At 38.4% G+C, this 12,080-nt stretch overlaps 2 protein-coding genes across 13 annotated transcripts in view; one reads left to right on the forward strand and one right to left on the reverse strand.

Moving 5' to 3' along the window:
* B3GALNT2 (beta-1,3-N-acetylgalactosaminyltransferase 2) overlaps positions 1-4,419 on the forward strand; it is a 39,458-nt gene extending 35,039 nt beyond the window's left edge. The window contains exon 12 of the mRNA XM_056816120.1: positions 1,591-4,419. Coding sequence (XP_056672098.1) covers positions 1,591-1,725 — 135 coding nt within the window. The 3' untranslated portion in view covers positions 1,726-4,419. The remainder of the gene's footprint in view (positions 1-1,590) is intronic.
* TBCE (tubulin folding cofactor E) overlaps positions 2,984-12,080 on the reverse strand; it is a 142,605-nt gene continuing 133,508 nt past the window's right edge. For 11 of the 12 annotated variants that reach the window (XM_056816111.1, XM_056816114.1, XM_056816112.1 and 8 more), the window contains 4 exons: positions 7,920-7,988; positions 7,302-7,361; positions 3,397-3,488; positions 2,984-3,221 (listed from right to left, as the gene is read on the reverse strand). In XM_056816111.1, the coding sequence (XP_056672089.1) occupies positions 3,129-3,221; positions 3,397-3,488; positions 7,302-7,361; positions 7,920-7,988 (314 nt within the window). In that variant the 3' untranslated portion in view covers positions 2,984-3,128. Of the gene's footprint in view, positions 3,222-3,396; positions 3,489-7,301; positions 7,362-7,919; positions 7,989-8,836; positions 8,924-12,080 lie in introns of those variants that run through there. The other variant, XR_008916251.1, reaches the window with a different exon arrangement.

Here is a 12,080-nt window from a genome sequence, read left to right on the forward strand (position 1 = left end):
GCAACTTGTAGATTCTTGTGAATGGATTCGTGGCCCTGTTTCTATGAGTTTAACACCACTAGTCAACACCCATAGTCCATCCCCCTCTATCCTCCATCTTTTCCTCTTTCAAGAATTTAAAGCAATACATTTTCTCACCTCTCTGAGCCCAAATTTTTGTCATTTTAATTACACAGCATTCATTTTATGTTTTTTTCTTTGTTCTTTCCATTTAAAATTTTTTAATAGCAGTGAATCATTTTTCTAGTTCTGTTTACTCTGCATTAGTTGCTGTGTCTTCCTGTAAACATCTCTGGATTCTTACACTGTTTCTTAAAGTACAATTACAGTCTGTACTATAGCCACAGATGACTAGTTTTAGCCATTCTTCAATTGATGGTCATTTGCTCTCCCACCCCCACCCCCCAGTCTTTCTTTACTAACAAAAAAATGCTTCTGTGAAAACTTTTGCTGTATATGGGACTTTTCTTTCTTTTTTTAATTTTTAAACCCTTACCTTCCATCTTAGAATCAATACTGTGTATTGGTTCCAAGGCAGAAGAGTGGTAAGGGCTAGTCAATGGAGGTTAAGTGACTTGCCCAGGGTCACACAGCTGGGAAGTGTCTGAGGTCAGATTTGAACCCAGGACCTCCCATCTCTGGGCCTGACTCCCAATCCACTGTGCTACCCAGCTGCCCCCTATGGGACTTTTCTTCCTGTCTTCAAACTCTTTGGGGCCTATCTGCCTGCAGCCACTCCACTGAATATTTTTTATCTTATTTTACACAAAATTTGTTCTTATCCTCTAATAAATTCTATTTGTGGAAGCCATCTAAAGTACAATGGGTCTTCCTCTAGCTCTTAACACTAAAAAGCTATCTATTCATTGTGATGTGACAGCCAGGTTATCATATCACTAGCTCATCCCCTTTTCTGGTAATATACACCTCAGAGTTTTGTTTTGTTTTTATGAGGAAAAATTTCAACACATAAGTGTCCTCAAAGAGAAAGATTTTAATGTCAAGCTCTAATGGTCACATGATGAAGGAAAGTAAATTACATTTTTTTCTTTTGGCTAAAATATACAAAAAAAGAACAATTTACCCACTTTTTTTCCTATGCTGACACATATTCATATTTTTCAGCTGATAAAGCCAGGGTGAATGGAGTTATTGTAGATTTAAACCAAATTTCATTATATTTGTTGACAGGTTAATTATTTTACATAATTTTTCTTAAATTGCATCAAAAAAGACAATTTTAGTTTTCATTTTGCTTTGTGTGATAATTAGTAATTATTCAATATCCCAGTTTTTAGTTTCCAAAATTTAAATTCATCACATCTTAATTGTCTCTAGAGTTCTCTCACCATCACCACTATCCTGCCCCATTTCTATCCTTTTCTGTCCCTCTTATATCTACTAAAGATTCTACCCATTTTACAGTTGTGGATTCCCATGTACTCTGAATATGAAATCAAAGCTTCTACCATGATAAGGACATCTATGTTATCTGTACTATGTATGTTACATTTCTCTTTTGAAACTTCATTTTAGTGATCTGGTATTTCGGGTTTGTTTGTTTGTTTGTTTTTTAATTTCCACAAACAGGATAGTCTCTGGTTGTGTGAGAAGACTTGTGAAACTGGGATGCTCTCTTCCCCTCAGTATTCTCCACAAGAACTGGCAGAACTGTGGAGACTGAAGGAAGCCTGTGGGGATCCTTGTAAGTGTGAGGCGAGATGATAATCACTTAAACCTGGCAGACTGAAGATCTGGAGTAAAGACAACATGAAGGAGGGTCTATGAGGAAAACCTGAGGTTATGCTGTGGAACCAGATTTCTTTCAAGGGGCATTATGTTGGTGCTTTCACCTATAATTGATGGAATATTCCTTGATATTTGCATAGAAGTTCCCCCTTTAAAATTAGCATATTCTGAAATGAAACATTAACTTTTTCTATGTCTAAGCAATTTTGAATATATCATATCATAAAGAGGGGGGAAAAGACCTTTTATTTAAAAAAAAAAAGCTTGATCACTTACAGTTTAATAATATCTGTCCATCACTTAGGGTTGTGTCTTGGCTAGATGCTGAAATGAGTTGTAATGGCTAAAGCAGCAAATGAAGAGGGAGTTTCAAGGGAAAGTAATCAGTTTCTCAGTAGGGAGGTTTGTTTGCCTGCTCTGGGCAGAAGTGCTGGCATTCATTGCTTGTGGTTGTTGAACAGTGAGTACAGATCTAGCAGGTGGCCACAGAGGGGAGTGTGCCCCATTTTAGATCCTTGTTTTTAAAAGTACATCTCTCATCTCACTGGTTACCCAAGTTTGTGGCCACTCTAGTTCAACAAGCAGACGGTACTGGGTGCTAACTCTGTGGGCTTCTGTTGATAAGGGCTATGAAATGTCCCTATTTAGGAAAATCTTCCATATCAGTCAAAAGCAAAGTATTCCTCAGGGTTTTGGTGATAATAGGGAAGTAATTTTCTCAAGAATAAGTCAGTGCCCTAAAAGAATAACCTCACTTTTCTATTTCCTGGGAGTATTTATATCATCATGGCTTACCTCAGGCCTAATATTTACCTAAAATTGAGGCAGTATCTAGAGCTGAATTTCAGTCATATTTGAACTTCCATGAAGGTGACACTGAACTTAGGTCTAGACTCAACCCCAAATAAAAAGCATGACTTTTTTTTTTCAAGTGCCCTAAAAAATAGTACAACAGAAGGGATATAGCAACATTAATTTAATTAGCAAAATAGTGGAAGATGTGCCTCCCCCCATTTTAAGTGGCCTTTTCCTTAGTTATAAATCATAATCACATGGTATCAGTAAGTATTCATAGTGAGGTTTATTAAGGGAAAAATGCAGAATTCTTATTGTAGTCGGTTATTTTTTCAGACATTAGTTAAGATAGTTTTAACATTTAGGTTTTCTACATAATGTTCAACTATGAAGAAATAAGTATAAGATGTACAAAAATAAATATACAAACAGAAGCCAGTAAATAGGCACAAAGTATTTATTAGAGCTACTATACATACACATGCCAGAAACAAATCTTTTCTCCCACTGAAATGTGGTTTGACAAATCCTTTCTATTGTTGACTTTTGGACATCAGTCATACTGAATAGTCATAACTGGATTTTTACCATCGTACTAATACACAGTCTCCACTTTCAACAGAGTAAAACTGCAATGGCTGTTGGTCATTCTCTAGTTCAATTTCTTTGCCTTCCATCTAAAATTGGAGAAAAGTTTAAAAAGTTATGAGATAAATCAGCTGGCTGAGTGTATTTTTTTTCATACCACTATAAGTCAGTTGCCTTCAGAATCCTAAATAATGTAAGCAGATACAAATTGTCATCTTTAATGGAGGACTAAACTTGATTATGGGTCTTGCTGAAACTACTTACTTTAGGGCTTTCATAGGATAATTTGAGTTCTGATCCTGGAACTTTGAGTAGACGAGACAGGAAGCCCTTCACCTTTTGAATTGTCATGGACTCTGTTGAGTAGAAGAAAAGAAATTAGTTCTTTTTAAACTGACAGCTAATTATAAAACCAGCTGCTCTTATTTATTAAAAAAAAAAAACGAAACTATTTCTAAAGTAACAGTAATATAAGCACGTGTATTTGTTTAACTGCTGAACACCAAGTTGGCTTGATGTCTGTGTTCTTTAGTCGTATTAGATTACCCAAATAACTGATTAATGTAGAAAATCTCATCTGTTATACAGACCATCATGTTACTGCTCCATCATCTTTGGTACAGTTGGTGGGGCACACAGGATGCACTGAGCCAACGTTTTGACCTAAGTGACCTTTGACAATGAGTTTTCATCCTGTTCCATTGATTATACTACTTTAAACTATTCCCCACGTGGTGTAATTCTCAGCATAGAGGAAGGAATGTCTGAAATCATCAACAATCTTTCATGTCCAGCTGACAGAAGGAAAAGAATATTTGCCTGAAAATCAGGAGACCTGGGTTCTAGACCTAGATATTCTGGGCAAATCCCTTCTTCTCGGGGTTTCAGTTTCCTCATCTGTAAAATGAGGGTGTTGAACTAGATCAGCTCTAAGATCCTGTTCAATTCTGATTCTACTATACACTAATGTGCTATATCGGTGACACCAAGGGACTGTGTGGCCCTGAAATTTAACTTGAATGAGTAAATGATTTGGCTTGTTAAAATAACAAATATGAACTTACTTCCAAAGACAGGTTATGGTAAATATTGGATATCTTGATTTTGAAATGTTTAGTTTCTTTGAAGCTTTAGCTGGAGGCACAGCAATAGAGTGTGTGGTTTTCCTGCAATATCACAATGTACTTAAACTCAAATATTTTTCTATCAAAATCATTTTTGTAAAAGCTGTCTGTGTTTTTATGCAACTTGTGATAATAAATGTGATCTTTATTTTAGAATAAAAAATCGGTCTTTTCCTTTCTAATGTGCTACATTCAGCCATGATAACTAGATTTCCATTTTCTATTACCAGGAATAAAACTCAACCGAAATTGTACATTATTTATATACATCAGTTGCAATAGCTACAAAAAAAAAAAATCATCCCCAGTGAGCTAGGCTCCTCCTAGGGGTGAGCTTCCTTCCCTCCTCAGCAGGCCTGCTCATCAGAAAGTGGACTCAATGTCTTATTGGGGCCATAGTTGAAGCTTTTCTAGTGAGTAAAACTTGCCACATTCTTCACTGGCATAGCCTTTCAAGAATCACCTCTATGCCACAAGGAGGCATCAGAGTAGTAGTTCATGGAGGACACAGCAAGCTCCAATATCTAAGCAATGAGTACTCCCTACTAAAACAGGTAAAAATTTTGTCAAGGAGATGTGTGCTAGGAAGAGAAGAATGGCTGGTTACATGGTAAGGCAAGGTATGATGAGCAGCCGACCAGTTAGTTCCATTCGCCATGAGTGCCTTCGTGTCAGGAAGAGGTGAGAAGGTTCCTCTACTCTCCACCTGCTTTGGTGAACTCATGGGGAGATATGGAAAGGAACTGCATGAGATGGACTCTAATCTGCTGCTTTGGAGGAGAATCACAGATCTATTAAGAATATAACATACTTTCATGCGGTGGTTATCACATCTTTTGAAACACTATTAGAGGCAGCATTTGATAAGTTATGTTAAGGAGATGTGTAAGGAATGATAAACATAAATGTGTCTGGACTATAAGAATAGTGTACAGAATACTGACGTTCAGAATTTGTTGAGGAAGACGAAGTTTTAAAAGCCTATGTTGGGAGAACAAAGGGACAGCAGGGCAAGGATAAGAGGTGGACAAAAGGCATAGCTCCTCAACTATTATCTTGGTTCTATTTTTTTTTTCTTTTCAAAGAAAGCCCTTTGAGCTGGAAAGGATAGAAGAAGAAGGTGAGGAGTTGGAAACAGTGAATTTATCATCAGGCCAAATGAACTAACTACATCCCAGAGAACTAACGTATCCAATTCAATGGCTTGGCCCCTGTCGTTAATCTTAAAAAGTTAATGGAGAGGAGCCTCAGAACTAGAAAAGGATAAAGGGATATTTAGTGAACACCAGAAAGAGGATCAGTGATCACTACTAAGCAATATGGTTTCATCAAGGACAAGCCATGCCAAACTAACTACATTTCCTTCCTCTAGCAGAAGGCTAAAGATGCTAGAAATACAGAATTTCTCAGATTGCTGCCTTGTTTACAGAGAAAATAAAAGGAATAAATTGTTGTCAAAACCTGCCACCCCAGGCTCCATCACCTTATAATTGCCCAAACAAAACCTGACCAAAACAAACCATCATATGAAAACATCTTACATGTGCACACAATCTCCTCATTTCTAGAATTATGGCTGCTTATTCACAAAAAAAGTATGCAGCTATTTTATTGCTATCCTACACACAGAGAAGGCAATCACTAGAAATATGTTACAAAGTAACCATTTTTAAAAGTAGCTATGGGAGTTATAACATACAAACAACATGTAAAGCACAGAATGAAAATGGAGTTGTAGGATTTCTTTTTCGACTTTACATTGGTAGTGGAGAGGAGTCAGGAAGGCTTAGACACAATTCTTGCTTATGACATTAACAGTGTGGCCATGGGCAAGTCACCTACCCCCTCAGTATTCCAGGCAACTCTCCCAAACTAAATTACAGATAAGTTATGGAATATCATCAGCATACTTTCCATACTCGATTTCAAAAGCTAAGAAAGTGATTAAAAATTTAAAAATTAAACAATGAAGTCCCCTTTTTTTGCCAGTGAAAAAAGCTCTCAAAGGAACCAGGTCTCAATATTGATAATTCCATGAGGGCAAACATGGTGATGGCCTTTTTTTCAAAATAAAAGGGAAGTTCTAAGATTCTAATTGCTAACGGTAATGAATTCAAAGGAGATGATTGGGTTTTCCATTTAGCACTACTTTGGCCCAAGCACTCAATGAATCAGTCAACCTCCTTTTTGTTAGAGAAGAGGCAGATTTTTAAGTAGTGGTTTAAAAAATGAAGGGGTGCAGGCAAACTACATGGTTTAGTGGATTGAGAGTCCTAGAGATGGGGTTTCAAATTTTGCCTCAAACACTTTCTTGCTGTGTGACTTTCTAGCCTTACTGCTCTTGCTCTTCTGTCTTAGGTGAGGGTTTTTAATATAATCATTCTGGAATGAGCACAGGATTTGAAATTAAGAGAAACCTAGTTCATTTCCCAGCTACTCCCCTTGCCACAAGGTATAATCTTGGCCTAGTTACTTAACCTTTCTGGGCCTCAGTTTCCCCATCTATAAAACAAGGAGGTTGGACTAGGTGTCCTATTAAAAAACAGACATTTCAATAAAGCTGGGGCATAAATGATGGGGGAGAGGAAGATTTCTTATTGTTCTTACACATAATGAAAAGTAGGTATGGTTATTACTCTGCAAGTATTTGTGTTTGGCCAATGAGTTTGTGTAGAACATCTATGTAGAATATTGTACCCAAGAACCAAGGGGGAAAACAGTTCCTACCCTTTAGGGTACAATCTAGCAGGACTTCAGAGTCTTCTCTGATAACCAAGAGTCATCTACATGACAGGATATATGGAAGGAGGTCAATGGTGGGCTTGCCAAATGATACTTTGGGGATGGGAGTAATACTAATGGGCCTTACCTTCTCTGTTGCTGCCCTACACTATAAAAGGTTCAGGAAGATGTGAAAACCTTCAAGTCCATCTTTTCACATGGACTCTGATTTGTCTTATTTCTGGGCAGATGGAGCTTCAGAAAGCTCCCACCATCCCCACCCAGGAACAGCACAAAGAGGTAAAAAACTGCTCAGATACTCACCTGGTAGCTGCTTTACCAGGACTTTCTGATTAGGCTGATTAGGACATTTAATCGTTAGAGCTTTAAGGGAAAAGAGAAAAATGATTTAATGAATACTTGTGGCAGTGTTTCTTTTCTTCTGTTAGCTGCTATGACTGCTATCTTTAGCTCCTTGCTTCAGTTCTTGATTCAGAATGGTTCTTAGTGCCATAACACTTGGCCCTAAGGACTGTCACCTTCTCAGAAATAATAGAAGCAGGATTTTTCCAAGGTCAGTTTCTAACTTATTCCATCACTTCTCTAATCCTCTCCAAATATATTTTGGGAAACATTCAAATGTAGGAAATAATTCATTTCTAGAGAATCATAATCCACTTCACTATCCAGGCACTTATTTCAGTTTAAGATGGCATCTAAAACACAATAGTTACAAAATGCTGAATCCTTACAGTCATTTTGCTTATGCATGCTAAAATGTTAAAGTTCATAATTACTAAGTATTGCTTTAGATATTAAAGAACTTCAGTTAGTATATAAAATTTCTTAAAGGCAAACTAATCTCTATCAGTTGAAGACTTGTTTTCTTTCAGCATGTAAGGACTTAAAGGCAAATACATTTTTTAAAATCTGAATTCTTACTTAGCAATTGATTTTTCAGCATAAATGGCTGCTGTGGTTTCAGTTCCCCATCTTCAGGTGCACCATATTCTGTTTATAAAAAGAGAGGGATAGCAGTATGTCACCTGAATGAACAAGGAACCCAAAGACTTCTGTAAGAAAATGAAGTCGCGCAGAGAAATGTGCCTAAACCAGCCCTTTCCCATCCCACACCAAGAATGTCTTGCTATACCTAGGCGATGGCTGCTGTGCTAGTGAAGGCCCTCGGGTTTTAGGTGAGAGTCTAGTTTGTTGTTTTTGACATTTTCAGAGAGGGCTCTTTGGCCCTAGGCAAGACACCTTTGACTCCAACAGGACTTTCTTTCACTTTCCCTTCAAGTATGTTTCAGTCCCATTAATGTTCCTTCCCTTTGAGGGGTCAGAAAGAGAAAGCTAGCATCCATCAGCCAGGCTGCTATTGGGGTGTAGCCCTCAGACTAGTTACCCCTGCTTGACTACAACTCGCCTATATACCTGAAAAGGGAAGCCAGGACTCTTTCCACTAACTGGGCTTCTTGTGCGCCAGTGTTGAGGAACTCTGGGCAAATCTTCAAAGTTCCTGGGTAGAACTGCTGCCAGCAGTGTGGATCCATTGCTCCCGGGTTTCCTTAGAAAACACTCAACTCACCTAAGGTACCCAGCAAAATGGGTCAGCTAATGGAATGATTTATATGCCTTTCCCACCTACAGAGATAACTAAAGCATTTCTGCAGTAAATTGTTTTCCTCCATTAAGAAATGTATAAAAACAAAAGCCACGTGAAAGCAAAATTTGGAAGATTAATATAAGTTAAAATGAAGTGAAAGGAACATCAGGAACAAAGAAGCACCAAAAAGCAATGCACCTTCCTGAGGAAAAAAGCGAGGGTTTAAAGTTCACAAGGTATTCAGACTGCTCACCATGTCACATTAAGGTGTCCAAAGCACTCCGGATCATGAATTGAATACGCTAGTATTCACAGGCAGCCTCACCAGGGTAGACCAGGGCTTCAGGGAAAACAGTAAAAAGACCCATAAAAATAACTTTCAAAGATAAATAAGGACCGGTGTAGACTCTTTGAGGGCTTTTTTAGTGTCCCCCAGTACACTGGGCAGCCTCTAGAGAGGTGCTTGGCAATCACAAGGGAAGGAAGCCATGCAGGGTGGGTCCACGCCAGACCTCTCCTAACAAGTGGGAGGACGCGTATCCACCATCTGGTAGCTTCCTATTTTGACCAATGATTCTTGGTAACTAGGGGTTAAAGTCATTTTTTCCAACTTCTGAAGGACTACAAGTATAACCAGAACCTCCTAGAATTGAGTCCCAGTAGGCAGTTCTCTATAAAAGAGGAAGTGATGTGGGCTTCCTGGAAATATCAAGTCTTCCAGAATGGTTAACATCTGCATCTGAAGACAGAAAAACAGACTAGCTTTAGCAAATGCTAGGCTTTCCCCACCAATTTAAATAGCTTTGATCATATCACTTTGGAATTCCAAAATCTGGTTTAATTTAATTTCCCTGAAAAAAGATTAAGACCCTTCTAGACAGAGGAGACCCAGGTTGATTTATATTTCCAAGAATTTCATGTAGTTTGCCCTAAATTTTTTTTAACTTGGCCACTATTTTCTAGACTTTTTTCCAGAGAAAAGCCCCAACAATATCTATTTTGCAAGTCCTTTGGGGAAGCTCCAAAACAAAATCTGTCCCCATCTTTACCCTTGGTAAATACTTGCTTATCAAGCACTCACCTGAGAAACACTGAGTTTACTAACAAATGTACCAGACATTGAGCTAAATGCTGGTGATTTAAAAAACATAAACAAAAAACATTTCGCTCTCTTTGAAAAGTTTACAGTTCATGATGAGCAATTTCCAATGGATAACTGGTAAATTTCCCCGGTGCCTATAAATATGCCCAGTTCTTTCCCATGCTTAAAAAAAATACCCTCATTACATCCTGCATATCCGCCTTTTTTTAAATAGCCAAATTCCTAGAAAAAGCTCAAATTATTTCTACTCCTTTTCACCATCACCTCAACTTGTGAAGTCTAGCTTCCTACCCCTCTCATTTGAAAAGCCTATGCCTAGAATTAGTCATGACCTTTTTTTTAAAAACCTTTATCTTCTCACCTCACACCTAGCAAATTGGCTAACATGACAGCAAAGGAAAGTAATGAATGCTGGAGGGGATGTTGCAAAGTCGGGACATTAATTCATTGCTGGTGGAGTTGTGAATTGATCCAGCCATTCTGGAAGGCAATTTGGAACTATGCCCAAAGGGTGATAAAAGAATGTCTACCCTTTGATCCAGCCATAGCACTGCTGGGTTTGTACCCCAAAGAGATAATAAGGAAAAAGACTTGTACAAGAATATTCATAGCCTCACTGTTTGTGGTGGCCAAAAATTGGAAAATGAGGGGATGCCCATCAATTGGGGAATGGCTGAACAAATTGTGGTATATGTTGGTGATGGAATACTATTGTGATCAAAGGAATAATGAACTGGAGGAATTCCTTGTGAACTGGAACGACCTCCAGGAAGTGATGCAGAGCGAGAGGAGCAGAACCAGGAGAACACTGTACACAGAGACTAATACACTGTGGTACAATCAATGTAATGGACTTCTCTACTAGCAGCAATGCAGCGATCCAGGACAATCCTGAGGGACTTATGAGAAAGAATGCTGTCCTCATTCAGAGGAAAAACTGTGGGAGTAGAAATACCAAAGAAAAACAACTGCTTAATGAAATGGGTCGAGGGGGATATGATTGGGGATGTAGACTCTAAATGATCATCCTAGTGCAAACACCAACAACATGGAAATAGGTTCTGACAAATGACACATGTAATACCCAGTGGAATTGCACTTCACCTAAGGGAAGGGGTGGGGGTAGAAGAGGGAAAGAATATGATTCTTGTAACCAAGGAATAATGTTCTAAATTGACTAAATTAAATTTTAAAAAATTAATTAATTAAAAAAACAAATAAAACCTTTATCTTCTATCTTAGAATAGATTCTAATACAAGAGCAGGTGGGCCAGGCAATTGGGGTTGAGTGACTTGCCCAGGGTCATTCAGTTAGGAAGTGTCTGAGGCCTGATTTGCACATCAGTCTTCCCAACTCCAGGCCTGGCTCTGTTGATGGTGCTACCTAGCTGCCCCTTCAATGACCTCTTAAAGGATAAACCTGATAGCCTTTTCTCGGTCCTTTTTCTTCTTGTTCTCTCTGCAGAATTTATCCCTGTTGACCACTCTCCTCCTGGACACTCTCATCTATGGGTTTCCAAGAGACTACATTCTCATTTTTTCTACCCCTAAAGAGCTCCTCTTCTTTTCCTCCTTTTCAGTCATCATCCATATCACATCCTTAAGGGAAAATGTATCCCAAGGCTCTACCCTGGACCTATTTTCTTTTTTGATACTCTCTCAGTGGCCTCATCAGACTCCTATGGGTTTAATGATCATTTCTCCGCAAATGGCTCCCAGACCTCTATCTATAGAACTATTCTCTGCTGAGCTCCATTCTGCCATGACAAAGTGCCAATTCAGTGGGCATCTCAAACTCTGCAGATTCATTATCAATCCCCTAAAATCCATCCTTCTTCCAAACCCCCCATTTTCTGTCAACGCCACCATCTTTCCAGCCATCCAGGTCTGTAATCCTAGTGTTAGCTTCAAGTCATTGTTACTCACTCCACATAGCCTCTGTCTCTATAACATCTCTCATATCTCTCCCCTTCTCTCACACAGTCACCACCAACTAGTTGGGGACCTCATTGCCTCTCTACTTAAGTTTGGCTTCATAACTCATATCCTTTCTTTCAAGTTTCTCCCTACTGCATTCTCCACACAGCTGTCAAAGTGATTTTTTTAAAAGCCCAAATCTATATACCTCCCCTACTCAAAAAACTCTTTAGTGATTAGTAATAATGACTTATTACTATAGTCACTCAAAAAGAAGACATTTTAAGATTTGCAAAGTGCTTTATAAATGTCTTATTTCATTCCCCAATAAACATAGAAAGCAAGTGTTATTACCTCCATTTTTACAGTTAAAGAAAATAAAACAGAAGTTAAATGACTTGTTCAGGATCACACAGCTATCATAAGTGGCTGAGACCAGATTTGAATTCAGGTCTTCCAGCCTCCAGGTCCAGCGCTG

This window comes from Monodelphis domestica, chromosome 2 (assembly GCF_027887165.1).
Source record: "Monodelphis domestica isolate mMonDom1 chromosome 2, mMonDom1.pri, whole genome shotgun sequence".
NCBI lineage: Eukaryota > Metazoa > Chordata > Mammalia > Didelphimorphia > Didelphidae > Monodelphis > Monodelphis domestica.